Source organism: Branchiostoma belcheri, unplaced genomic scaffold (genome assembly GCF_001625305.1).
Source record: "Branchiostoma belcheri isolate BF01 breed outbred unplaced genomic scaffold, Haploidv18h27 scaffold86, whole genome shotgun sequence".
Taxonomy (NCBI): domain Eukaryota; kingdom Metazoa; phylum Chordata; class Leptocardii; order Amphioxiformes; family Branchiostomatidae; genus Branchiostoma; species Branchiostoma belcheri.
In genome coordinates this window covers 1,296,214-1,324,192 of record NW_017804531.1, presented here as the reverse complement: position 1 = coordinate 1,324,192, position 27,979 = coordinate 1,296,214, and the positions used below count along the sequence as shown (strand labels likewise).

Genomic DNA, 27,979 nt, shown 5'->3' with positions numbered 1-27,979 from the left:
CAAAGGCACCTAAAACTAAGAAACCAAGAAATACATTGTACCTACTGAATGTACATCGAGTGTCCCCTCTGTCTACAATGAGGAATATTGCACCGGTAACTGTTTATAAATGTGACTCATCAAAACGTCGTTTAATACAGATAAAAGAATCATCAAACCCGGTATTCCCGTAACCCCCATGTCGGCCCCCGGTGACGTCACGTGGTGACGGCCCATGGCGCTTCCGTACGTCTGATCGGGGCACCGCCTACTTTGTCTGACAGCAGAAGAACCAGTTTTGGAGCAGCCTGTCAGCGCGTCACCCCTTTCGCGTCCATAGGAGACGCCATTGTTGCTTACCTTTTTGGCACAAAGGTCGAGCGAGCGCGGTCTTGACTCCTCTTTCCTTACGAATCCTTCAGAACTGGAGACTACAACGTCATCCTTACCAAGGAGCAGCCAAGATGGCGAAGGAACTGAATTATGACGATATCGCGCAGTGTAAGTAGTACCTGGTGTGTGTTTTTTTTCGCTGTGCCACTTTCACGAGTGGCTGATACGCGCTGCTGGCGGCTACAATTTTGCAGGGAGGGACGCCAATTTGGGCGCTAGGAATGCTAGGATGGTATGCCGTAAAAATCCATGTACGGGGACGGCAAAAAATCATCGCGATTGGTGCCACACTGTACCGAGAATTTCAGCTTGCTTTGTCAAAAACAAGAAGCTGCGTCTGTAGCTCTTGGAAATTAGAATTCTGGCAGTGATGTTGCGGGTTCACCAGGGGAAATCGCGAATTCGAACCGGCCTTTTAAAAAATGAGATTTAGCGCAGCGTTGCTTCTGTTTTGGGGCATGCAACGTCTGGCCATAACCCACGCCGCTTGCCTTTGTGATACACTTAGTAACGCTCCGAGGATTCGTGAGCTCGAAGAACAACAACACCTTAGGCTGGTTACGTGATAGGTTGAAGGTTAACGGCTAGCCTCCATAGCATGCCAAAAACTGGGGGTTTAGGGGGTCTTTAGGATCTTTGGGATCTTTTATGTGTTTTTTTCTGATTGCATATACTATTAGACAACATAGCCGGCCTGGTTGAATTACCCCCGTTAGAACTGGGCTGATCAGAAAACAGCCGAAGATCACAAAACCCCCAGTTCTATAAGCCTGCTACGGAGGCTAGTTACCGGCACAGTCTGGTGTGCTAGCTGTGCCGGGTTGGGCTTTTATTTGTGTGCCGGCCGAAAATTCCTGGCGATCTAGATCTACATTATTCTCCAAGCAGAGGTTGTGAGGGAATGATCGTTACCTTTTTATATATGGCCGTTTTTTGTCGCTACACGTCGGTAACCGGCGACCTTCTCTGGCTAATGGATAACTGCCTGGCCAATTTGATACTGTCTTTTTGCCACCGAAAGGGATCTGCTTGGAGATTAGCGATCTAGATCTACATAGTGGTATTCGGCGCTGCGCTATCAAAAAATCCATACCGGCGTTTATGAAAAACATCGTAAAGCATGCTAGAAATCGTTTCTAACGTCAGGCAAAAAATAACCTACATACTAGTAGTGTCCGAGAAATTGTCTGTAGATGTATTACATGCACCTGGATTTGATCTAAGTAGAGTTTCACCCTGTCCTGCATTGTAGGTTGTGAGACCATCGAAAATGCATATCGGCGCTTGAAAACATTGTAAAGCACGCTTGAAATCGTTTTTAACGTCCGACAAAATAACCTACATAGCGTCCGAGAAATTGTCTGTAGATGTGTTGCACCTGGATGTGATTTACGGTAGGGCAGAGTTTCTCCCTGTCCTGGATTGTAGGGTGTGAGACCATCGAAAATATATATCGGCACTGGAAAACATACTAAAGACAACGCTTTAATTTATTTCTAACGTCCGACAAAATGCCTACACAGCGTCCGAGTTTATAGCGTCCGAGAAATTGTCTGCAGATGTATTGCACCTGGGTTTGATCTAAGTAGGGCACTGAGTTTTCCCCCGTCCTGGATTGTAGGGTGAGGCTTACGGGGTCACGGAACTGATCAGATCGCCAGGCTATGGGCGTTATCCTCGCATTAATGTTGAATCACCTGCTTTGGCTTTCTCCCAGCGTAGCTAGTGGGGAGGGTAGCTATATGTAGTCTCCACCAGACTCCTTTTGCAGGTCGAATAAATCGTAGAAATCGGCGTAAAAAGGGTATTTAAATTGGTCAAATAAGTATAGCCGGCCATAGAGAGTCCAGCGGCCTGCAGGCTACCTTCTCTGGCCAATTTAAACACCTTTTTTTATGCCGATTTCTACGATTTATTCAGCCTGCAAAAGGAGTCTGGTGGAGACTAGGGGAGGGAGTCTAGTCCCTAATATGTAGGCTACGTGCGCGCTGGTTTCGTGCATGCTGTAGGGTGTTTTGTATTTTTATCATCTTGGCTAAGAAGGTTATGTTTTCGGTCGTGTTTGTTTGTTTGTTTGTGTGTGTGTGTGTGTGTGTGTGTGTGTGTGTGTGTGTGTGTGTGTGTGTCTTTCTCTCTCTCTCTCTCTCTCTCTCTGTGTGTGTGTGTGTGTTTGTGTGTCTGTGTCTGTGTGTGTCCGTCTGGCAACACGATAACTCGACAAGGCGCTTACATGGATTGTCTTGATTTTTGACATGTGCTTAGATCTTGATGACCTAGAAATGATTAGATTTTTGGCACCCTAGTTCATCTTTGACTTCGTTTGCTGCTTATGAACTATTTTCTAATTGCTACCTTCGGGTGACTTCCAGTTTCTACAATTTATGTATGAAGGACATATAGATATTGGGCTCTTCGCATTCAGTCCTGATATTGCCTTCCATATCTATATACCAAATCCAATGATATCTCTCAATCGTCGATATGAGGTTGGCTCGGAAATCTGTAGAAAACAATTATCTAAAAATCAATGCACCAACCAAGCATCAGTGTTACGTCGATGAAGGTTAGACATCCAGCCAATAAGATACGCCAAAAAACAGTTAATCGAGCAAACCGGATATGATTTTGGAAACGGCCAGACGTTTCAAGCATCAGTGTTGTCAGCACTCAGTCTCATGGCTTATCGGTGTAACAATAACACAACATGTGTTACAATATATATAGTAGTTTTATCTTGGAGTTGTATATGTATGAACAACGCGCTTCCTGTTCTTTGTCTGTGTTTCTGTCAATGCTTTCACGAAATCATTTCAGCTAGATCAATAAACCAACTGCATGTTGTGGTGCGCTCAGTACACGACAAAGCCCACATGTTACAAAGTCTTAAATTTTTGCGTGGGAGGTTTTACGATTCTCCTTGCTGCTTGACGGTTTACAAGTTACATAGCGCAGCTGTGACGGTTGTACTGTGTGAATGTATTTAGAACGACATGGAAATACTTTCTGTGGAAAATTCCGGTATATGATGCAGAAAAATCTGATTTTTTTTATTTTATTAGAATTGTAGCAATGCAAGACACGTGGGACACAGACAAATATTCCTGGTGCAGTGACCCACAAAAATAAGCAATATGGCAGATAACACATAGCGAGACATATTTGGAATAGAATCAGCCCCTGCAAATCACAACAAATCTGATCTAATATATATATTGTACCTACTGAATGGGGTGTTTTGCCGGTGCCAGTCCTACTAAGCATGGACTAATCTTTCAAGTCAATCTTTTCAATTACTGAATCAACTTAAACTACTTGTTCTAAGGCTAAACATTCTTTGATATATTTACCTATTTGTACACAGTGAGGGTTATTACCCTCTAGAATGAGATTGAATTTATCTATAGCTAGCATGAATTCGAAATGTAACAAATTCCGTTGAGCAAGCAGAGAGAAGGTTGAACAGCTTTGTGCGTTTAGTATGGTTGCCAGGCTGGTACCTATAGCTTCAACAATTAGCTAATCTCCAAGCAGATCCCTTTCGGTGGCAAAAAGACAGTATCAAATTGGCCAGGCAGTATCCATTAGCCAGAGAAGCTCCGCGGCCACCGACGGTGGGGATCAGGACAAAAAAAAACGGCCATATATAAAAAGCTAACGATCATTCCCCACAACCTCTGCTTGGAGAGTAACAATTAGCCCCAACAATGGCAGGTTGTCTGTTGGCATTCCAAGCATTTCTCCCACCTTCCCCTGGGCTTCGCGATTAGACAACAATGTTTACCTGCATGTCAAAACATTCTCGTAAAACCTGCGGAAAAATTCTCGTGAAACCACGAATAACTAGAATTCTTATTGTTTGTCCCAGATATTTTTGCCATGCGTGATTTGCCATATACAAGTCTGTCAAATTCTATACATTCTATCAAGAACTTTTAGTAATACAATAATGTCCTTGGTTCTACACACAGACTGGATTTCTGTCAATGGATTCAGATTGCAAATTTAAGGACATACATATTGACATGTGACAACTCAAGCATTGTATATATGCAGTCTGTATCTCGCTTCTACATGTATATCGTGAATCTACATGGTATTATCTTGTTAAGAAAATAATACAGGATTAGGTATTCAAAAGATGAAACAAACACTAGTTATATAAATGAATTCTGCGAGTGTTTCATGAATTGTAATTATCATCTGCAGTTTGTATCGCTCGCACATGTATATCGTGAATCTACATGGTATTATCTCGTTCTGATACTAATATAGGATTAGGTATTCAACAAAGAAACAAATAACGTTACAGTATTAATTGTAAATAAATTCTGCTAGTGTTCTATGAATTGTACATATCATATGCAGTTTGTATCGCCCGTACATGTACATCGTGAATCTACATGCCTTTATCTTGTCATGATGATAATATAGGATTAGGTATTTAACAGTGGAAGCAAATACTAATTGTAAATGAATCCTGCGAGTTTTTTTCATGAATTTTCATTTCTCGTTAATTAAGATGTTAAAAAAACTGTCTGCTGTTATGTACCGCCACGTGCTGCGATATCGCTTGTACATTTAGATCGTGGCATTATTTTATTATTGATAATAGATGATTAGGTATTCAACAGTGTAAACAAATACTAGTTATATAAATGAATTCTGCGAGTGATTCATGAATTTTCATTTCACGTAAAGGAGGTGTTTTCCTGAAAACTCGCACACCGACTGTTGCACTGGCCATGTGCTGCGATTCTGATTTGGCGTAAATCGATAAACAATTCTCCACCGATGTCTCTCCACGCGTAAACCCGCACGTAACGCTGGGATAATGGACTCACAGCACGTTCTGTTCTGTACCGCGGGGTCGGAATGGGAGTTTAGTGGAGATAAATGCTGCCGGGTTGGCGTACAGCTATTGTGTGCCTTTATCTGTACACATGCGTTTAACTTTGCGTCTGTTCATACACATATACATGTATGTATGTATGCATGTATGTATGATGTATCTATCTATCTCTCTTTCTCGCTATCAAAAGCTATCTACGAAACTGTCTACCTGACTTCTTTCTATCTGTCATCTGATAAACAGATATTTCTCTGAGTCTTCTTCTTTCTCTCTATGTGTGTTTTGTGCGTGTACGTGTATGTGTGTGTGTGTGTGTGTGTGTGTGTGTGTGTTTGTGTATGTGTGTGTGTGTGTGTGTGTGTGTGTGTGTGTGTGTGTGTGTGTGTGTGTGTGTGTGTGTGTGTGTGTGTGTGTGTGTGTGTGTGTGTGTGTGTGTGTGTGTGTGTGTGTGTGTGTGAAGAGAAAGAGCCTGAAAGAGGTTGATTTCAATTTTACGCAAAATACACGAGCAGCATTCCCACTTCCCCCACACTCCTCCGTGGGGAGTTTGTGGATAGAGTCTGCAGCGCGAATGACTTTGACAGTTGACCCCAAACTTCCAATTATCAAATAGCTGACCCAGTATGCGTGACCCTGTCCGCACTAGATATGGTGTGTTATGGGCCCTCTCAACTGGAGGCCGATCCTGAGAGACCAAAATTGAATTTGTGTGCCCGATAGGTTTTGTCATTGGAATATATGCACAATGCAGTAATATTATTTTCAAACAGTAAATACAGAAAACGCAAAAAAATGTATGTACATCTTATTGTATGGAATTAGTTGAGCTAGAAATTTGTGGTCACTCAGAGTTGGAAAAGGAGCGTCATTTGCCATATTGCATAGCATTACTTCATTCAACCTTTAAGTTAATTTCTCCATTGCCTCTGAAATATATTGTAGAATGTTAAATTATCTTGAACTATTTTCGATAATCTTCAACTTCAAACCAATCGTTGTCTATACGCCGAATTTTGTGTGCATTACAAGATATTGATGAATATTGTCTTACGTTTTGTCACTGAGGATATCTTAATTTGCCAAGCGTGATTTGCGTAATTAATTGTGAAGCTTAACTGTGAGCAACGTGCATACACACACAGATACACGCTTAGCAACAACTCACCGTCATTTAGAGGGTCCCCTAGGGGTTTACGATATCAGAGCAGATAATTTTAGGGCGTCGACCAGGATGGATTGTCGGAGTGGGGAGGGGTATTGAAAATTTGTCAAATTCGATTTTTACACAGACAAAAAAACAACCGGGAGGTTTAAAGCAATGCGACAAAATGTTGACGTCCTTGGAAAACTACATCAGCATTTGCATGCTATGATCTTTGTTGTGAAAAAAAGAAAAGACCATAACTACCATACAACACACTTATTACAAAGCAGTTTATGAATAATTGAATATGAAAATCGATATTTTTACGCACTCTCAGTAGGTAAAACTCAACATAAATGAACTCTAACGGATTGATTTTTGGTGTCAACAACAACCGACAAAAAATCTGTTTATGTCAAACATAAAATATTGCTAGTGTTATCATCAAAATATTCCTTTACTTTAAAATATTCAATATCTTATCTCTGTGTAGCCCACGTCTTTTCAAAGTGGCTAAAAATAACATCTTAAACTTCCATTGTCTGTTGTGTTCGTCTGCCCTTAAGTTGGCCAGGCGGGGGGTTGGGTCACGGGGCAGGGTTGACTTTTATCTCCTAAAGTCAAAACTTCTTTCCGCTAAACTGTACTTTGATTGTCCTGGATATGAGACAAGATGGCGCCCGGCAGAGATACCGGTCTCCTGCAGGGTCCTTTGGGGACGGGAAAATAGTTGGAAATGTTGCCAGATAGATGTAACAGGGCTCGAAATTCATTTTTGGAAATAGGTGCACTGGTGCCTCCAACCTAAAAATTAGGTGCACAAAATTTTTTGGGGCTGCACCATATAAAACAAAACCTACTTACAGATCTTACTACTCCTCTTCTGAGCTTGAATCTGAAATGGGAGCTAATTTCAAAATCTTAAACAAGTACTACAACAAAGATTTTATTCTTTTATGACTCTTAGATGCCAAGAATATCCTGCATACTTTTATACAGTTAATATGTACAAAATACCTACAAAACTATACGGGTGCTCCCACAGAAAAAAATTGAGTGCACATGCACGCAGTATTTCGAGCCCTGAATGTAGGTTGGATGATTTGCCAGAGGGGTTATACCAGCCAGAAAAGGTCGAGTGTGTTTCTGAACCCTGCACGTGGACGCTCTTGGCAAAATACTGGCAAATTTCATGCGAACGTTTTGCTCAAACTGAAGTCAAGTTGGGACAATGTTGACAGTCTTATGTTGATACCAGACCCATGGGGTTGCTGGAAAATACATGTAATAGAAATTGGTGAAATAGTGTCAATAATTTGCCAATTTGTACTAGTTTTTTAGTACCTTACATCCCCTTTCAACTAGATGCTGCTACCGCTATTAAAGCAACCAAATATTTGGCAGATCGTTTAGCGACTTTCAAAGACAATAGAGCGATTTTTATAGTAAAACACTTTTTTTTCAATCTTCTGCGTTGCGGATAATATTCTAATCATGAAATCAAGGGTTGCAAACCCTTGATTTCATTTTGGTCGCGTAATTATCTTAGCAGTGAAAGGGGCCTACAGGAGTGTCTCTTCTACCGTAGAGGTACAGTAGAGACTATAAAGTACAGCAGATATTCCCATGGCTTCCCAAAGAGACTCGCATTAAAAAGCTGCATGTTGGCGTGCTGCCACCTGACAGGATACCGCACCAGTCTGATGTTTTGTTTTCAATCTTTTGCGCTGTGGATAATATTCCAATCGTAAAACCAAGAAAGGGGCTATAGATATACGACAGAGACGATAAAGTACGGTAGATATTCCCTTTTAACTAAAGACTGCTACCGCTGAGCAACCAAAATATTTGATTCTATGATTGGAAGATAATATTGTAATCATAGATTCAGGGGTTACAGAAATCCTAGTCGATAGGGGGTTTACAGAAGTCTGTATACTACCGTAGATATACGGTAGAGAATATAGAGACGTGGATACTAGTATTCCCATGCCATGGCTTCCCAAAGAGATTCGCATTAAAAACTGTTGGCCTGATGCCACCTGACAATGTATATTGACCCTCATGGAGCAGAAATTCCCAAAATTCTGACGGAAAATGGTTACTAGAAGGGCCCTTCCCCCTTGGCTGATTTTTAGGGTGCCTCCCAGACAATAAAGGACTCATCTTGGGGCTTGTTTCTGCAGTTTTAATTGCTCAAAGTATGACATACTGATTGAAATGTGCTAATGTGAAGCAGTATGTGTCAATATCACAAAGATTGCCTTATTCAGAATATTTCCATTTTTGCTGCCCTGAAATCGCATTGGATGCCTTTAAGCTTTTCCCGCATCAAAACCTTCTGGCGTGCTGCCACCTGACAGGATACCGCACTAGGCTGTGAATAATTCATCAGATCCCCGCACGGAAAGTCTGCCCACTTCCGGGCCTGTACTGTAACCTTGGCCGCCCGTATAAGGCATGGCGGGACTTCAAACACTTCCTGGTGTTCGTCTGGGGTCAGTCCATCTTAAGAGGGGGGGGGTATTAATTTTTGTGTACCGGCTAAGCAGTATTGAAGAAACAGAAATACGTTAAGAGTATCATTAAAGTAACGGTGTATGATTTTACACCCGACTGGGAAAACTATATGAAAATAATGCATGTTTTGAATAAAGTTTTATAAAAATGTATTTTAAGTAAGATATTTAGAATTAAAGATAGATATAGTATTTAATTTTCAAATATTTTATCAGTGTCTGTGGTCATGAGCCTGACACGAATTAATGAAACACAGAATTTAGTAAAATTATTTCCTGTTCCGTCCTAAGACACTTATGAGCAGAGTTACGGGCCTTTTTTCACGAACCTGAACAAGATAAAGTTAATAAAAATCATAATTTAGTTATGTTAGAGAAAAACTAATTTTCCGGTTCTTTGTTCACAGTTATGAGCAGTGCGACCGGTAAGAAGGACGCCAAGCCCAAACCAGACGAGGCGGAGGCGCTGGCCAAACTCAAGATCCTACAGGACTCACTGGAGCGGGCAGAGAAAGGAGGTGGGTCACGGGAGGTCATTCACCTGGGCAGGAGGTCATTGACCTGGTCAGTAGGTCATTGACCTGGTCAGTGGGTCATTGACCTGGTCAGTAGGTCAATGTTAGCCTCTACCAGGCTTCAGAGGAGGCTGAAAGAGCAGAAATTAGCTCAATAGACAGACTTGGTCAGTAGACTGACCATCTTCAGAAAAAAATGTTTGGAGATTATGTCTGAACGTGTCTGTTATATTTATTTATTTATTTATTGTTTGAATCAGGCAGAGCCCATAGACAACATAGACAACACAAAATACATAAATTTAAAAATACAATGTCTAGGATAAAAGAAACTGAGCGAGGGCATATTTAAGGTCTTCATACCAACTGGCAGTATCGACGCCAGAACTGACTTCTGGGGAAGGCATCAGAGCGTAAGAGCATACTGATGATGTCGTTACCCGTCGCCAGGAGGCGAGCCGCAAAATAGTGCGTCAGCTTTCGCCTCCTGGCGTCGAAGGTGTATATTGGTAGGAAGACACTTTTATACTTATGTATTCCTTGTTCTATACTTATACATATATCGATTGAAAACAAAAGAGGATTAACATGGAATTCTTATGGCCAAGTAGTGAAAATTGTTCAAAGGCGCTGGCAATGCATTAAACAGATGCCGGTACCAGAAGAATGTAGTTCCAAGTTATCTTAACACCCAGCTTTAGAAAGGATCAACCCCCGACTGTAATCTCGCCTTCCGCAGCGCACCACGCACTGTTAGCCGTTGCCATGGTAGCAGACGTTGCCATGGTAGCAGACGATAAACACGGCGACTCCCTGGTGACAGACTTACTTCCCAGACTGTGAGGTCACGGGTCAGATTGACCTGACTTTTGACCTCGTTCGTTCGAACCTGATGAGGTCACGTCCTTTGATGAAATTCGTTAATATTTGGGTAGTCAAAAAATTACATTTTTTAATTGATCTATTTTGTTGGACGACCTTGCTTTGTTGATTTTGAAAGGTTTTCTGCTCATCACGAATGCCTAATCTACGTAGACTTCACGCGGGTTTTCAAAATCTGTAAGAAAAACATGGACTTGCCCCCCGGAGAGTGTTTAGGTAAAGTAGCGTAACCACCGGCGTGCCTACATGGTGATTGAGATGTTAAAAAGGCCGTAGGGTCTGTAAAAATGCACAATCATAATCCAATGTAAATTTAGCCAAATAAAGGTATTTCTTCTCCACATAAACGGACGACCTGCAAAAATAAAAGAAGCCAAAATATTGACGACCCCAGCATTTTCGCTCTTCTCCAACTAACCAACTCTATTGCATTCTAATGACGTTTGAATAACTTTCGATTCGCCGTAATATCGAATAACATCTATTATTATCCTGCGGCCTTGCTATAGACCCCCTGAAATATCATTACATAATATTGATGGCCGAGACATAACGAAGTGTTAGGACCAATATCAATCAGTATTCTTTGAATATAATATCGTGAGTTGTCATATATCCTAATTTGCACATATACAGCCTGTGTGATATGATTATTTCTATTCAAAAAGACTGAAATGCCAAACAAAGTAAAATAAAATAGATATATAACGACATATGAAATCTGCGTTCGTCAAATACAATATAATGTAGAATATGAGCTGTAATATATATTAATCTGTACATACACAGTATGTCTGTGTTATGATAATAATCTGATCTAAAAGACCGAAATGCCAAATACAGTTTGCAGTTCATTGATCTCATTAAGATCGGTACTAAATTGTCTAAATTACGAGATGAGACAGAAATAAACACACACGATTAACCAGTCCTGTATACTGCACCCAGCCGCACTGTGGGATTAAATTATAGAAACCTTATTCGCAAAATCATGCCCGAAAGCTAATTGCTTTTACAATCAAATATAATACACATTGCAATACAGTAACAGGAGACAGGTAACAACTGTCTGGAAAAAACTTCTACTTCTACTACTACGCTAGCTATTATGGGGTTCGACTTCTTCTTTGAAGGCAGTGGATAATGAATAGTCCCACATTCTGCATAATTAGTGCGTTTTGTGATCTTAGTAGAAATGCAGTTTTTTGGTGATCTACTAAATGACGAAAGGATGGAGAAATTGTTGTAACTGTCTGAAATAATCTGTTTTTTTTTCGGTCTCATAGTGAGGACACTGGCTAACAAAATGTATAATCTCCAAGCAGATCTTTTGGTTGCTACAAAAAAAGACAGAATCCATTTGCCTGGCAGTTACCATTTGCCACCCCAAGTTAGGCTGGCGTAAAAGGGATTATTGGCATTCTGTTTCGAGAGACAATGCAATGGAAAAGGTACCAGTACAAAGAGCACGATAAAAAGGCATAAAATACGCCAAAAATATTAAAGCCGAAGCCTGAACCTCTGATTGGAGATAAATCACTACTGACACTACTCTCCAAGTAAAGGCTTATTTTTGGTGTGTTTTAGGCTTTTTTAACGGGTTTTCTTTGGCATCTTTTTTGTGCCAGCTCAGTGCAAGAAAGAAAGGCAGATAAAAAGCCTAAAAATACGCAAAAATATTAAAGCCTAATATATAAACCTCCGCTTGTAGATAGATGACTCCTGACAGTTGGTTCTGCCCAGCGCGCTGCACGGCAGATTTCCCACCGGTATTGACTCATCGTCTGGCTGTAGCCTCGTTACCAGGCTGCACCATAGCCTCTACCAGGCTTCGGGAGGCGGCTATTGGGAGTAGAAGTCGGTCAGATAGAAAGAGATTACTCTCCAAACAGAGGTTGTGGGGGAATGATGAATGATCGTTAGTTTTTTTTTGTCCTGACCTTCTCTGGCTAATGGATACTGTCTGGCCAATTTGATACTGTCTTTTTGCCACCGAGAGGGATCTGCTTGGAGATTAGAAAGAGATAACATAAAAGGGGAGTTGGTCTTAGAGAGTACAGCTTGCCGCACCCGCATGTTATCTCTCTATTTCAGTATTTGACCAATTTCTACTCTTTCCAGCCGCTCCCGAAGCCTGGTAGAGGCTAGCTTTACGACAGGGACTGTCTTCGGGTTTTTATCAATCTCAAAGCAGATCTTTCAGTGTCTGCAAGGCAGTATAAAATTCACGAACATGATAGTAGTCTCTACCAGAATCCACTAGAAATTTGCTGAAACAGATGAACAATTTTCCTGCTTTCAGGAAATCCGACACAAAAGTCACAATGGCTTTTGTAACTACAGTATATGGCCTGCTGACTCCTTTTGCAAATTATTTACCACACTTGACCAAATTATAATGTTTTTATTCCATAAGCAAATATTCTGGTGCTGACTAGTACATTGTATACTGTGTAGTATTCAGGGCGTATTGGCCTGAAATTATGGCGGTCACGTAGGAAAAGGACGAACGTCGCATGATGATGATTCCCTCCTTGTTATATCAAACAAGACGACCGGCTATGACCTGTGGCAGGCGGTATAATATGTTTTCATTGCTCACTATACATGTAGTATTTGTACGAAAGACCAAAAGTATGCTTGGACTGTGTTTTAGGGTTGGCCACAAAACCTATGCAAGTTGACATGTCCAGGGTGTGCCAAAATGTGCAACGTATAGTAATGGAGTTTGGAATCGTGAGCTTAGTAGAATAATACAAGCCGTTAGATGGAATATCCTTTAAATGAAACAATAACAATGCAACATTACATTAAAGACAGCAAAAACAGAATGGTGAAAGAACTTATCTTTTTTGACGCATTGAGCAAAGTATTAACTAATACTTAATTTAGAGCCATTTTAGAAACTTAACTAAAATGCTACACTATCAAACGTAAGACAATACGACAAAAGGAAAACATGCCGATACTAAGGCCACGGATTTGTGTCACTAAATCTAAAATATCCTACCCCAAACCTATTGTAGTATAATCAGTAATCCAAAACCATTTCCTTACCTCCTATTAAAGCAAGCCGATTGAGTCACCTGCTTGAGGCGACATGGATAATTTGACATGGCCTTTTACTCCCCACACAAACACACGCAGTGTGTCTTTTGTTCCTATGTTTTCGTAGTTAGTACACACAATAGCTTGTAATAGCGGAAAGACCCTCAGTTGTGTTGACATGTTGTAGTCCAAACGCCAGGGGAGTTGAGCTTTGATTTGAGTCTTATTCCTTGAGTCGCTGTCATTATAAAGGAATGTCGTTCACGGTACCGTGCCCAAAAGGCTTCAAATGCCATTTCAGGGTGGTGAAACAAAAATATTCTGGGTGAGGAAATTTGTCTGATATTGAGATTTACTACCATTTCTTCTTAGCACATTGTTATCATCATTTAATACTTGAAGCGTTTGCCTCAAACAATCCACAGGAGTCTTGTAATTTGTGGACACCTCCCATGAATATCTACTAGTAGATGTGGCCTACGATCCAAAACAAGCCAGCATTTTCCGTCAATGACATCGCAATTTTGCTTCACAGATATCAGTATGCTTTGGGATAGGGTTGATTCAGCTTACTACATTTAAAAGAATGACCAGAAAATTGACTTTGAAAATCACCCAGTTTTGCCGCCCTGCAATTGCATTGGATACCTGTAAGGGCAATGTCTATACGTGATGAGCAAGGTTCTCACCAGGATTTTTCACAGTATAGGGGTCAGGTGCAGAGGGACAACATTCGTGGCACAAGTCGCGCAATGAGCGGAAAAAATTTGAAACTCAACCCCCCGAGACACTATTTCTTGCTTATTGAGGGTCAGATTTTGTGAAGTTAACTAAAGGTTTTCCCCTTGCTATAGCTTCAATCTAAAGTTATATTAATTTTCATTTTCTGCAAGATTTATGAAGGTTCTCCCCCAAAGAAACATCCCTATCCTGGTTGAAAGACAGCATAGGGGGTCCAAATCACAGCATATGGGGCCCCTGTGCTCAAAAGGCCTGGCTAGAACACTGATGAGGAATTTGAGGAATATTTAAGCGAGGCGCGCTGTTAAAATGCGCCTGAGGTAGACATAACTCCCGCTGGGACGACTTCGCTGCATTGATTTCATTTGCATAATTGCGTGGCGATCGCCATCTTTATCGGGGCTAGACATGGGGTTTACGGGGAAACTTGAGCTGTGATGTACAGGGGCCACAAAAATTGTAGGAATGGAAATACGATGTTGGCATAAAGCCAGTTGACCAACGCCGTAGAAAAATCTAACTTTTAAAAGACTACAATATAAACATTAAGACTATATCATATACAGTTAGAGATCAGGGACAAAGAGTATTGTACATACTATGGATATTGACTGTATAAGCTTTATATTATATCGAAAAATCTACCAGAAATGCCTTTTGATAAGATTTTAAATAGAAGGCCCTCATGCCAAATGGGTCTCCTGATATATTAAGATTTTCCTTTTGTATTTCATATTTTGTGTCATTAATATTCATAGCAAATATGCTTACTGTGTGTTTGTTTTTTCTCTCCCTTTCCCGCGGCCACCACCGTCTGCCGTCCTCGCTACTGCTGTGTTGTACACAACAGAGGAACCAGGTAAGTCCATCTTTATGTTTGACTATAAATGCTAGCTAATACGCCAGTTAGATAGACTGTACCAACGCTCAGGTTACTATATGACATGCCGACCAATTTGTTTGGAACATGGCGCAGTTTCCATCGCCAAGGGGCACGTGTGGCCTCAGTAACCTTCTGGCCGCGGGCCAACACAAATTACAGCCTGTAGTACAGGTCTGCCAAACTCACTGATAATCACAATATCTGGTCTGAAAAAGGCACAGAAACCCTTCTCTATGAAGTCTTCTATTTCTTATACATGTACCTTCAACACAAAAATGGTATATGTGGTTTTTGACAAGTTCACGATGAGCACCCCCACCCCGAAATGAGTGGGTTTTTTTGCCAAAAAGACAACAGGCTTCTACTTCTGTTGGACTGTCAAGAATCTGCACCAGTGTTCATTTGGGTAATCTCCAAGCAGATCTTTTAGTGGCAGCAATACTGCGTCAAATTTGCCAGCCATTATCAAATAGAGTTGGGGCAGATGAGTGACCAACTGGAGTGACCAAATTGATCGTCCCCTACCCCCGAATGAATCTGCTTGGAGATTATAATTCGGGCTTATCTCCAAGCAGATCATACGGTGGCAAGGCAGTATCCATTGGCCAGAGGAGTGTCCATTTCAGTGGCTAATGGACACTCTTCTGGCCAATGGACACTGCCTTGCCACCGTATGATCTGCTTGAAGATTAAAATTCGGGCTACAATTCAGAGCCCGGAGATTGCAGATGCAGCTTTTGCAGCACACGGTAGCGTGTCGTAAAATCACTAGTACGTGACGGCTGTGACACGTTTGACACTAGAATATACGGCGTTTCTATTATTCATGTGCTCTGGTGCCTCTGTGCGTGAACAGTAGACTGTAGTTTCTGCCACTGTAAAAGGAACAAGTCAGTGATTCGGAACCTTTTACCTCAAGAGTGAACTGTGTCAGCAGTACGACTTTTATGGTCGAACGATTTATCCAGACTTTAAAAAATCTATAGGTGCGTGTTTTCCAAGAAAATATGGCTTCGCCAGATTCTTTGTCCAACAGGGAAAGAAATGTACTTAGGTCATAAACAAGCATTATGACACAACCAAGAACAGCAATTTTATCAATTTTCTTTCTAATTAGCATGCAAACCTCACCACTTATATCTCAGAGATGGCTGAAGCAAAATAATAGTTTGTATAATGAGTAGATCATCAGACAATGTGTGGGGAGGTTCTTACAGAATCTAGACCTTCGAATACGACACAAGTGCATGCAGTGCATTCCAACCCAAGTGTTGAAGAACAAAACTAGCCGCAACTGGTTCGACTGTGTGACATTTGACCCTAGGGCAAGACAGAAATATTCCCATCATTGTAAACACAACAAATGTGAACAATTTTCATATACCATCATCATCATCTCATTAACGTATGTGAATTTTGTCCTTTTTACAGTGAAAGACGAAGACTACGAGAAGAGGAAACAGGACAGACAAAAGAAGAGAGAAGAGGAAGGAAAACCACGTAAGTATCGTCTCCTCATCATCAAGCTATCACTGAACAAAATCCATTCTTTGAACACACTTTAAGGCACGCGTAAAGGCTGTAGGTTGAAATTAGCTGTATTAACTGCCTTACTGTGTGTAAATTTGTAACTACAACCTTGTTGTAAATAAAAGAAATAATTTCATCAGGTTGAATAAAGACAGGGTTTTTACACAACCTAAGGATTCGGTTGTGTAAAAAGAATCTCTTTAATCCACTCCAATGTCCTATTTTCTGTGTTTCTGTGTTTAGCAAAAGACGACGATGACGAGGGTTGGTATAATTACACAGTTGAGGAAGACCTTAACAAAGTCGATGTATTTTTGTTGTGTCAATAAAGATTTATTCAAAAATAATTCCAACTCTACTACTGGATAAATTACGGAGATTATTTCCAAAATTTATCCAGTAGTAATTCTGGAATAATCTACGTAATATACCCAGTAGCAGAGTTTGAAGTGCCGTTGGATATTGTTTGCCTGGATGTCTAACCCTTATTAACGTATTTTCTGTTTGGGGTTTGGTTGTGTGAAAAGAGTCTCTTTATCCAACTCCAATGTCCTATTTTTTGTTCCTACGTTTAGCGACAGACGATGATGAGGTTGGTAGAACTCTGAGAAAGATGCATGACAAGCATTGGAGGAATGAGAGACTTGATAGCCTCCGTAGTAGGCTTATAGAACTGGGGGTTTGGTGGTCTTAGCCCGGTTCAAAAAACGGGGGTAATTCAACCAGGCCGGCTATGTTGTCTATCAGAAACACCCACAACACCCCCAGTTTTTGGCATGCTGTGGAGGCCAAGACTTGCCTGGTTGTGGAGAAAGAAAACTCAAATATCCTATTTTATCTTTCTGTATCTAGCGAAAGACGACGATGATGATGAAGACGAGGATCCCCACGGAATCATGGACAAGCTCATGGCACTCGCCACGCCCAAGAACCTGCAGGTCCTGGAGAAGATGGGCATCTTAAAGAAGCTTGGTCCCCTCGGCGGCCTGCTCAAGATGCTGGTGAAGTCCAACTCCAAGGGAGGGTCCGGAGGAGGTGGGGGAGGAATGCCTGGTCTGAACACCGGGATGCTCAAGAATCTTGGAGGTCTGGGCGGGATGCTTGGAGGGGGAGGCGGTGGAGACAGCGGCGGCAGCGGCGGTGGTGGCGGCTTCAACCCCGCGCTACTAGCGGGACTCGCCACGCAACTAGGCGGCCCGGACTTGGGAGCTATGGGAGGAGGGAAGGGGGGCATCGGGGGATTTTTCAAAAGTCTATTTAAAAAGAAATAGAAAACGTCGATCTTTCGGGAAGGGTAGGATATACCAGGGGCTAATAAAATGGAATAGTTAGAAAGCCACCACGCGAGTTATTTTTCTAAGGCAGTCTGAAATTGATGAATGCTAGATTTGTTTGTGGGTTATTTTTTTTTCTTTTGATAAGGGAGAGCGTATGCTCCTCATGTAGTTTTAGATATCATTATAGATTAGAAATTCAAGTCTTTCCGTTAAAATAATGTACGTATGTTTTGTCTTGGGAGGAAACTTTTCGCAGCTATAATAACTATAAGTTAACACGGTTAATGTTAACTCCACCACTAGGTATCAATTAGATTGAATGTTATTTTTTTCTAATGCGTAAATACCTACAACTTGTTTAACCATTATTTTTGGTGATGTGCTACGGTTAGCAGTAATTAACGGCAAATTAAGGTGGTTAGGGTACTTCTTAATGGTGCTGGCTTCACTGTTGCAAGGCACATACGTACTGTATAGCCTGGCTGCTCTACTTGGCAATGGAGCTTTTGTAGAAAGTAAAGCTACGATGTATGTGTGTTATCTTGAAAGTTCATCTGTGTTGGTAGAAATCATTATGAAGCAAGTTTAAACTGTTTCCCTGATAAGTTTAAACTCATTCCTTGACAAAGACTGGAGTTGTACAGTCGACAATTTGGGTGAGTCCAATTTCTTGTGTTGGAAATTTCAGTTTAAACTTGCTTCATAACGATGCATGTGTGTTATCTTCCACTACTTGTTTCTTCGTTTAGGTGACAATGAAGAGGTATCTCTAAATTCAATTTTCTTCCTTGTTAGCTAGGAGTTGGTACAATACTTACATTAATACGTATTAATGTGGTCTTAATGCTTCGTTGTCGTCAAATTGCTTATGAGGTGAGGTTTAATCTTGTACCCACTAAGCACATATATTGGCCTTCACGTCCACTATTTTGTACGGTTCGGTACTAGTATCTTACAGAATGGCTTCATCGTATATTTTGTGAACTTTGGACCACTATATGCATGATGTTGATCATTGATACTGCATAAAAGAGATGTTTACAAATTTGAAAATGATTCTGGTTTTAGGAAAACAACATTTTCCAATATTGAAGTACATGGAATTGGTGCATGTTAAAGTTCTCTGTTTATTCTGTATGGACTCCATATTACGTCACACACCCATGTGCATTGACTAGAACCATGTCAGAGAATAACTCGCCTCTTATGAGTGGTATTAAACATAAATACATGTATAACATCTTCATACATTTACCAGAACAGGTCTGCTCTAAGACCAGTAACTTAGTAACAGACTTATAAGTTTCTATATGTCAATTATTTCATCCACTGTGGCGAAAACATGTTAATAATCCACTGGTGAATACAAATTCATTTATGGTACTAGTAACATTGTGGCAATGCCCTACGAAGCAAGAAAACTGTTTCAAAACCTATGAATTGTTTTTAAGATGTCTTTTGTGTGATCACTAACTTTTGTATCATCCATGCATATGTAGCTGCAATGGCAGATGCCTACCATAGGTACATCTCTATAGATCTAGCCTCACCACTGCCATATAGCGCCTTTACGCCACGTACCGTGAAACGCGTCCGTGTCTGTCCGGTGAACTGTGATTAAAGTCACTGTTTGTACAAGACAGATTTCTGTGGTGTTCCCTTTCCTGTTTCATGTCACTTACCAGTATATATATATATATATCTTGCCATATATATATCACTTTATATATACGCTGAGTTTCGCTAGCCTCTACCAGGCCTTCCTACGAGTGTACATACCGACCGTAAAATTCGGCAAAAAAAAGGGTAGACTAATAGGCCATGAGAGTCAGTCCTTGAGGAAGTGAAATGAACTATACGATGGCCAAAATCACCTGGTTAATTATTCACCCTATTTGGCTATTTTCACTGTTTTTGAACCCGTATTATTAGTCTGGTGGGGTTTTACCCTTTAAAGGGGGATGTTAAGCCGTCAAGCGCCAGGCGTTTTAAAGAAGCCAACACACTTGTCGATAAGAGTAGTATTACCTGTCCTACCTCAGACTAAAACTTCAATACCAGCAATACTTTTTACGTCTACCACATATACGCTATTGTAGTAATTCTGGCAGACGTCCGAACATGTACAGATTCAGCAGGAGTTGGATGTCGCTTGCCTTAAATTATGTGGGTTAGATATTGTCAGAGACACGTGTGTGGATCAAAGGACTAAAATAAAGATAAAGATATTGTGTATACAGCAGTGGAACCGTGCCAGGAACACTTGGTTTTAGCTATATCATCATCATCATCATCATGCCAGGCGTCTTACTACAAAAGTACAATACAGTGTAATCTGTTGATCAATACTGACCACTAGCGGACTTTGTCAAACCTGCAGGCTATTAAGAAATAAGACCCTGGAAGACCATTTCACCATTATGGAAACATCACATTGACACACACATTTCGTCTATGGACCACTTCAAAATACTGTAAAAAAGCCCACTATCTTAAGTAATCACTATCACGGTTAATAGTGTAAGAACACAACAAACAGTAAAATCTTAAGCTAGTAGAATAGTTATGAGAAGATGTTAATTCAAGCTTCACACAGCTCACAAATCTGTAGGTGCGCCACAATTACCATAAAAACCTGTCTGACAACTTCGTGATAGCTTCAGGACAGCGGGGGTCAGAATTATCCCACGGAACGGTTTGAGGACCAGAACGTTCCAGTGCCAATCTCTGCGCTGTACAAGCTTAAATTTTCTTGGCTGAACGTCCTAGGAGAGCGGTCAGCATGAAGAAAGTCGCACCTATCCTTGTTTTGCTGCTACTTGAGCTGTACACAGCAACATCCAAGTCACGTAAGTACATGTATCAGATACACATGGGTGAATATGCTAATTGTGGGGAGGGGGGTCACTAAGAAATCTGATTTTTCTACACCTATTTTATAAACTAATTCTGATTTTTGTGTTGATATAGACTTGCTGTTACAGGCTCGAAAGTTTTTAATGATTGCAAGTAAATCAGAAACTGACTTTGAGCTGCTCCAGAAAGTATCTGGTGATACGTGACTAGGTTGCTATTTAGAGTGTCTTAACTTACATATATTTGCATACTATGATGACTTCTTATAACACTTCGATATCGGGAGAGCTTGTGGTCAACTTAGAGATGTTCAACAAGATACAAATTCTATATGGACGACGGGAAAAGCTACCCTGAGAATCTGGGTTGAATGACGTCATGGGTCGAGCACGGAGGTCACACGTGCAGTTAACATGTAGCATGTGACTGTTGGTAATAGAAACATAGCAAACATTTGAGACCCAAACGTTAATAGTTAGATAATCCTAACACATCTCGACTTGATATCTCAAGAGATTCGTTTGTGCATGTTGTTAGACTCCGAAGCAACCAGTTACAAATTATACTCCGTCTGGACAAGCGTGTTCTTCACATAATCTTAGTACCAATGCAAAATATACACGTGACAATTGTTGCTTGTTCAGACATTATCTTACACAGCCAAGCGTTACCACAGTGGATTTAGAAATGTCACGCAACACTTTTTGCCTCTTGCCTGCCTAAATCTTTGGTATGTAACATCTTGCTACAACTGTGACTCACGGAAAGATAAGAATGACAAAAAGAAATCGTTGATGCGTGACGACTTCAGTTGTGGGCGGTATCGTCTATCAATGGTAATTTACTGCTGATTTCTACCAGTTCAACAGGGCCGATACCAGGCAAAGGGGGAATATAGCAGGAACATAGGGGTTAGGCGGCCATTAAGTTACACATCTTCAGGTGCTAATTTGTAACCATTACAATTTGTTCCACGACGTCATGCCTTCGCCAAACCGATGTTTTATCAGTTGATCATATTCTCCATCCAATGACAGTATCATTAGCAAGGAAATTCATTACAACATTTCCTCCTTGCATACATTATGCAAATGAGTATTAATCTGAATAAGTTGCAGTGCCCTAGGTATCCGCTAGGAGGCCCATTATCGAACTTTATCTTCGTTTGGCCTGCCCCTACCCTACCCACTCACTAGATATCATTAACAACCACCCGCGTTTCCTCGACGTATACGTTGTCCCCAAAATACACAACTCTCTGCAGCAACGTAGGATACTAGCAACCATGTTCGAACTTGAAAGTTGTTTCCATAACCGCTGCATACCTACCAAATATCATTACAGATTTTAGAGTTGCACATGTTGAATAAGGAATGTTAGAAGATAAGTTGAAAGTAAGTAATATATGGAGGACAGAACTGTCTGGAGGGAGAGAGTTGCCTTGGTCCGGGCAAGTCGCCCGACATTATGATGATAATGAAGGAAAAGTTGGATGGATGAGTTTTCGTTTAGAGAATGAGGATAGTGAGGTAGATATATTGTCTTTGGTGGATTTTATTCCAGTAAGTGGCTGTGAGGACCAGGATGAGAGGTGCCCGGATTGGGCCGCAGAAGGGAGATGTCGCATCTCGAAGGAAGTCAGGGAAAGATGCCGACTGAGCTGCCATCTTTGTAACGGTAACCAAACCTGTTTTGTAGCTGAAGTAATACTCACTCACTCACTCAAGTCCGCATGCTCCTAGGAGCGTAGCGCCCCGGCAAACTGTCCTCCAAGCACTTCTGTTCTGTGCCGCTGTAGTTAGGTTGTGGCCTACTGCTCTCAGGTCTGACGACAGGACATCCAGCCACTTCTGTCTGGGCCTGCCCCTGGGTCGGGTCCAGTTTGTAGGTGTGGGTTCCAGCAGTAGTCTGGCTGGTTCTGAGGGCGGAGATGATCTGGCGAGGTGGCCGAAGAGTCGGAGGCGGGCAGCTCGAATCTTCTGGAGACTAGAGGCTGGTTTGTTGACCGGCGTAGGTCAACAAACGAAGTAATAGCTTGATTTTATTCATATTCATATATATTTTCCATCGCCCCCTCCCACCTGTTTCCCTACCTACAGTTCTCAGTAAGCGTGGCGCCGTGGAAGATGTGCAAGATGATAACGGACTGAAGGACCTGGCCAAACAACTCGTGAAGAACAGGGGGTCCGGATACAGTAAGCAGATTCCGTTTTCTTTTAAAACATAGTTTCCCTGTCCGAACATTTTGAGAGCGTTATGTCATAGCTAGGCACTTTGTAAATGAGTCTACCAGTTCAGCCTCAACGTTGCCATGGCACCTGCCATTGATTTTGAAATGAATATTAAACAATTCTGCATGCTACTATTACTACATGTGATTGTTAGCCTAAACGTTCATCTGTGTTGGTATTATTGAATAAAGACTAAACTGTCTCTGCCAATACTGGAATGAATTGGGACTTACCCCAAATTTGCATGCCAACGTGATTGTTGTTTGAGGCCATATTCCTTCTGCGTCAAAGTAGCACGACTACAGCACAGTTTGATCAAACCATCATGGGGTATAGGGAACTTTCAAATCGACAGTTCAGATTCACGATATTATTTTTACATACATGTAAGCTTATATAAAGACTATCCGGAATGACTGGTGTGTGTTGTTTACCTAAAAACAGTCGACTGTGACAACATCCTGGTGTGGGATGCACTGCTGCAGGAGGAAGAGAACCAAGAGCGTACCATCAAGACATGCGGTCAGTAACCTTGTAATTTCTTCGGGTAGATTAGAGACGTAACTCACTCAACAGGTAGATTACTGACTCACTTAACCTCAACAGAATCCTTGCATTTGTAATCTATAGCTTTGCCAAAATCTTGACAAACATTTAAAACTCAACTAATTTTAAACGTAACTATAATTGAACTGAGGAGGAAATCTCAACAGTCACCCAATGTACCTTTTTGCAAGTTATTTGGAATGTAGCATAAATCTACAGTGTAACTGATCATAGCAATATAGTCATAATACATGTTTTGACATGTTTTGATATTTTACAGATAACCACCGGCATTGACTTGTTCATAAACGTATCGTAGTTATCACTTAAGACTTTGCTGTGTCGTATCAAAGTTTTAAATACATGACTGGAATTTGAATCGTTGCAGGCCTCTGCTCTGACGACGAGTTTCTGAAGATGCACATGGAACTGTTTGAGAAGCACTGCGGTTACGGCAAAGGGGGTAAGTCTAGGATCATATGATCTAACTGTGCAGGGCTTTAGGGAGACATTAGAAAAATTCAGGGAAAGCAAAATACGTGAAGCACTGCAAACAACAGAATCATTATCAGTAACAACGACGTCAGTGTAGGAATCTCCCAAATTGCCATTCCTGTAAAACTAAAAACACAAGATGTCATGGCAGTGAAGGAAAGTTATTCTTCAATATCGTTACAGGATTTCCCCCCATCTGCTTTAACCCTGCCGGATGGGAGAACCTCCTGTACAGCTTCAAGGAGGAGCAACTCGTCAAAGCATGCGGTAAGAGAACCGTACTGATACTCATTCAAGGAAACGTACTCAAGCAACTGGGTAGAGTTTGAAAACTGTCAGGACATTTCAAGTAACATCCACTAATATTCGTGAGTGACTGTCGAAACGCTGTGGATGCTGTTTGGAACATCTGGCAGTTTTCAAACTCTATCCAGTTGCTTGAGGAACAGTTTCCTTGTGTATCCCATTGCCTGGGTGTCTAACCTTCATCTAATAACTATCCTGAGAGTACCAATGGCATTTCAAACTTTGACACTTCAGCAAGGTCTTGCAACTGACAAACTAGTGGCTTACAAAGCATTGTAAACAGTTGTGAATGAAGAACGTTTATATTAATTAAGGCATTAACATTGTTTTCTCATGTTTTATGTCCACAGCTCTGTGTGACAACGGGATGTTTAGGAGGGTCCATCCTGAGATCTTCGGGGACCACTGTGAACTCGACGGTATGTTCTTTGGAATCTTTTTTTTTCAATGAAAGGACTGGTATTATCCTCAGTAAGACTGTAGCACCAGAAATAGCTGAATTCTGCAAATGTGACTTCCAAATAAGATTCTATGGAGAACAAAATGTATACATCTTTATCTATCCATCTAACTTTCTCTGTCTCTGGTTCTTTCTCTCTCTGTCTCTCTGTCTCTCTCCCTCTCTCTGTTTCTCTGTGTCTGTCTGTCTCTCTCTCTCTCTCTCTCTCTGTGTGTGTATCTCTCTCTCTCCTGTTGCTCTCTGTCCGTAGAAACTTTACAGAAATGACATATGCTCCAACTTTTAAGAATGTATTTAAGAATGGGAGTAAGGTTACCAATCTTTTATACTGTCATGGTCCGCTACTAATGGATCAATGAGAGCCAATACATTGCTACATTTCTACCTCCTTAATAAGCAGAAGAGGAGGAGGAGGAGGATGGGAAAGATGAAAAGGACGAGGACGCCAGGGGGACAGCCGAGGAGGAAGATGAGGATGATGAGAAGGAGGAGACCAGAGGGACAGCTGAGGAGGAAGATGAGGAGGATGAGAAGGAAGAAACCAGGGGAACAGCTGAGGAGGAAGATGGGGAGGATGAGAAGGAAGAGACCAGGGGGACAGCTGAGGAGGAAGATGAGGAGGATGAGAAGGAGGACACCAGAGGGACAGCTGAGGAAGAAGATGGGGAGGATGAGAAAGAGGAGACCAGAGGGACAGCTGAGGAAGAAGATGGAGAGGATGAGAAGGAGGAGACCAGAGGGACAGCTGAGGAGGAAGATGGGGAGGATGAGAAAGAGGAGACCAGAGGGACAGCTGAGGAAGAAGATGGAGAGGATGAGAAAGAGGAGACCAGGGGGACAGCCGAGGAAGAAGAGGAGGAGGATGAGAAGGAGGACACCAGAGGGACAGCTGAGGAGGAAGATGGGGAGGATGATGAGAAAGAGGAGACCAGGGGGACAGCTGAGGAGGAAGATGGAGAGGATGAGAAGGAAGAGACCAGAGGGACAGCTGAGGAGGAAGATGAGGATGATGAGAAGGAGGAGACCAGAGGAGCAGCTGAAGAAGAAGAGGGGGAGGATGAGAAGGAGTCTCGGGAGGTTGAGCCTGATCATGATGAAGAGACCCGAGGGAAACTGGGTAAGTTCAACCTTAACATTCGAGAATAGCTGATGACATAGTGTTCACAGGGCTAGGGCTAGGGCCATGCACAAGCTGCATCGTATGAGTCTTAATCTCTGGGGTTTTTTTTTTCAAATTGAAGTTGATTTAGATATCATGGAAATGTGAAGTTAATCGTATTCAGCACTACTTGTTGTCATGAATGGAAAGCTGCAATCGGTAATATCTTGTATGTGCGTGGGAAGGCAATAGCCATATACTTAGTGGGTTTCATAGAAGAGTCAGTACCTCAAACAGAAGATACATGTAGAAATAGTTATGCGTGTCTACTTGATGTGATATAAAAATATCATCATTCTCACTAAGCAACAACTTTTTTCTCAATCCTTGCAGACTTTATCGACAAGGGTAAGACCGACGATGACCTTGTCCTGGCGGTGCAACAGTTCGTGAGGGACACGGCTAAGAACATGGAGGATCTGGCCGATCGGCTGGTCCGCTACGATAGGAAGCAGAAAGTCAAAGAGTGGGAGCCTTAAAGGATGCTCAACTTTAGGTTCATAAGATGTTTACTGAACAAAGTGAGATACAATGGTGTACTAGAGTGTTCTTCAGATGTTTGCTAGCAGTACAGAATGAGATACAATATTACATGCTTACCAGTTGCAGCAAAGCTTAGGGACAGAAAGTAGTAAGAATTAAGGAATTTGCTTACACAAGAAGAAAGTAAAGGGGTGGAAGCATTAAAGGATACTAAGCTTAAGGGTTCGTCAGATGTTTACTGAGCAAAAGGAGTTGCCATGTTATACTAGAAAGCTCATCAGATTTTTACTATCAGTAGAAAATGAGGCACACTATCACATGCTAACCAGTTGCAGCAAAGTCTAAAGGAAAGCATAGTAGTAAGATTTTAGGAATTCGATTACATATATAAGCAGGAAGTAAGGCGAGGAAGGCTTAAATGACGGTTAGCTTTAGCTAGGGGTCATCAGATTTTTACTATCAGCACAGAATGAGATACAATAGTGCTTGCTTGTCAGTTGCAGCCCAAGCTTACTGGCAATTAGCCTTAAGTAGTTAGAATTGATTATTTGTAGCCCAGTCGGTGGAAACCAAAGAGGATATTTAGCTTGAAGGTCCTTTAAATGTTTGCTATCAGCATAGAATGAGATACAAAATATATAGTTTCAGCTCGAGCTAAGGGGCAAAGCTGCAGCCAAAAATAGCCAAAGGGAAAGTTAAAAGAAAGTACTAGGTAGAATCGAAGAATTTGATTATAAGTAGCTCAGGATAATAAGTAGATAAGTGGAATTTCAAGGAATCTTATGATTGGTCATTTCCTTGTCGTTTATTGTGGTGTCAGGTGTTAGGAGCAAGTTTTATGGTTTGATAATTTTTATTGCCTGTTTGAATGTTATAGGATCATCACTGAACTAGAAGCTTGTCACGGCATAGCAAATTGCAATTGTAGTTAATTGTTGCATTAACGCACATAATAATGATAAAGTTTTTTTCGATTTCAACCCATTCCAAATTAGTGATTGCAACTGGAGTAGAGAGCATTGCTTGGCAAAAAATAAAACACGGTGAACTGGATACTCTTTCTGCAACCTTTATGTGTTTGTTAAGTTAAAAGTATTGACTGGAAGTATAAAACGGTGACAAATTGTGCTAAGAAAAGGCAGCAAATGTCAATATTAGAGTTCTTCATCCAGAATATCTGCTGTTTAGCCGCCTTGAAATTTCATGAGATGCCTTCATGCCCTCTAGTAACCCCGAGCATAGGCATGTAACACACATGGTTGCTCCTTGTGTAAACAACGGTTTCCAATGCGATTTCAGAGCAGCAAAACTGGAAATATTCTGAATAAGGCAACCTTTTTCATATTTACACAAACTGCTACACAATAGCACATTTAAATCAGTATTTCATACTTTGGGCTTTTAAAACTGCAGAAACAAGCCCCGAGATGAGTCTTTTATTTTATGGGTGGTACCCTAAAAATCAGCCAAGGGCCATTCCAGTAACCATTTTCCGTCAGAATTTTGGGTATTTTGCTCCATGAGGGTCACTATACACTTGGATAGTGTTGTTTCAACTCAGTATGTAGATAAGTGACTAGAATATTGACTTTGAAAAATCGTGTTTCCAAGCCCTAAAAACTTCATCGAATCCCTTTAAGAAGAAAAGGCGAATACCAGAGTTCAATTTTCTAACCACTTGTT

General features: G+C 41.2%; 1 protein-coding gene across 1 annotated transcript; it reads left to right on the top strand.

The window, feature by feature from the left end:
- Positions 1–190: 190 nt before the first annotated feature.
- On the top strand, positions 191–26,643 carry LOC109487180 (stress response protein nst1-like). Its single transcript, XM_019791165.1, has 12 exons — positions 191–480; positions 9,292–9,402; positions 14,921–14,929; positions 16,385–16,453; positions 17,336–17,713; positions 22,716–22,811; positions 23,292–23,369; positions 23,782–23,856; positions 24,072–24,155; positions 24,545–24,613; positions 25,055–25,771; positions 26,147–26,643. The coding sequence occupies exons 1-12, from the start codon at positions 444–446 to the stop codon at positions 26,290–26,292; spliced, it is 1,869 nt and encodes a 622-aa protein (XP_019646724.1). The 5' UTR covers positions 191–443; the 3' UTR covers positions 26,293–26,643.
- Positions 26,644–27,979: the final 1,336 nt, after the last annotated feature.

Excerpts from the sequence above, each read along its gene's own strand:
- LOC109487180 (XM_019791165.1), top strand. The coding sequence starts at position 444 with ATGGCGAAGGAACTGAATTATGACGATATCGCGCAGT. Across the intron at positions 17,714-22,715 it reads TATGGGAGGAGGGAAGGGGG|TTCTCAGTAAGCGTGGCGCC; the intron begins GCATCGGGGGAT and ends CCCTACCTACAG. Across the intron at positions 23,370-23,781 it reads GCGTACCATCAAGACATGCG|GCCTCTGCTCTGACGACGAG; the intron begins GTCAGTAACCTT and ends GAATCGTTGCAG.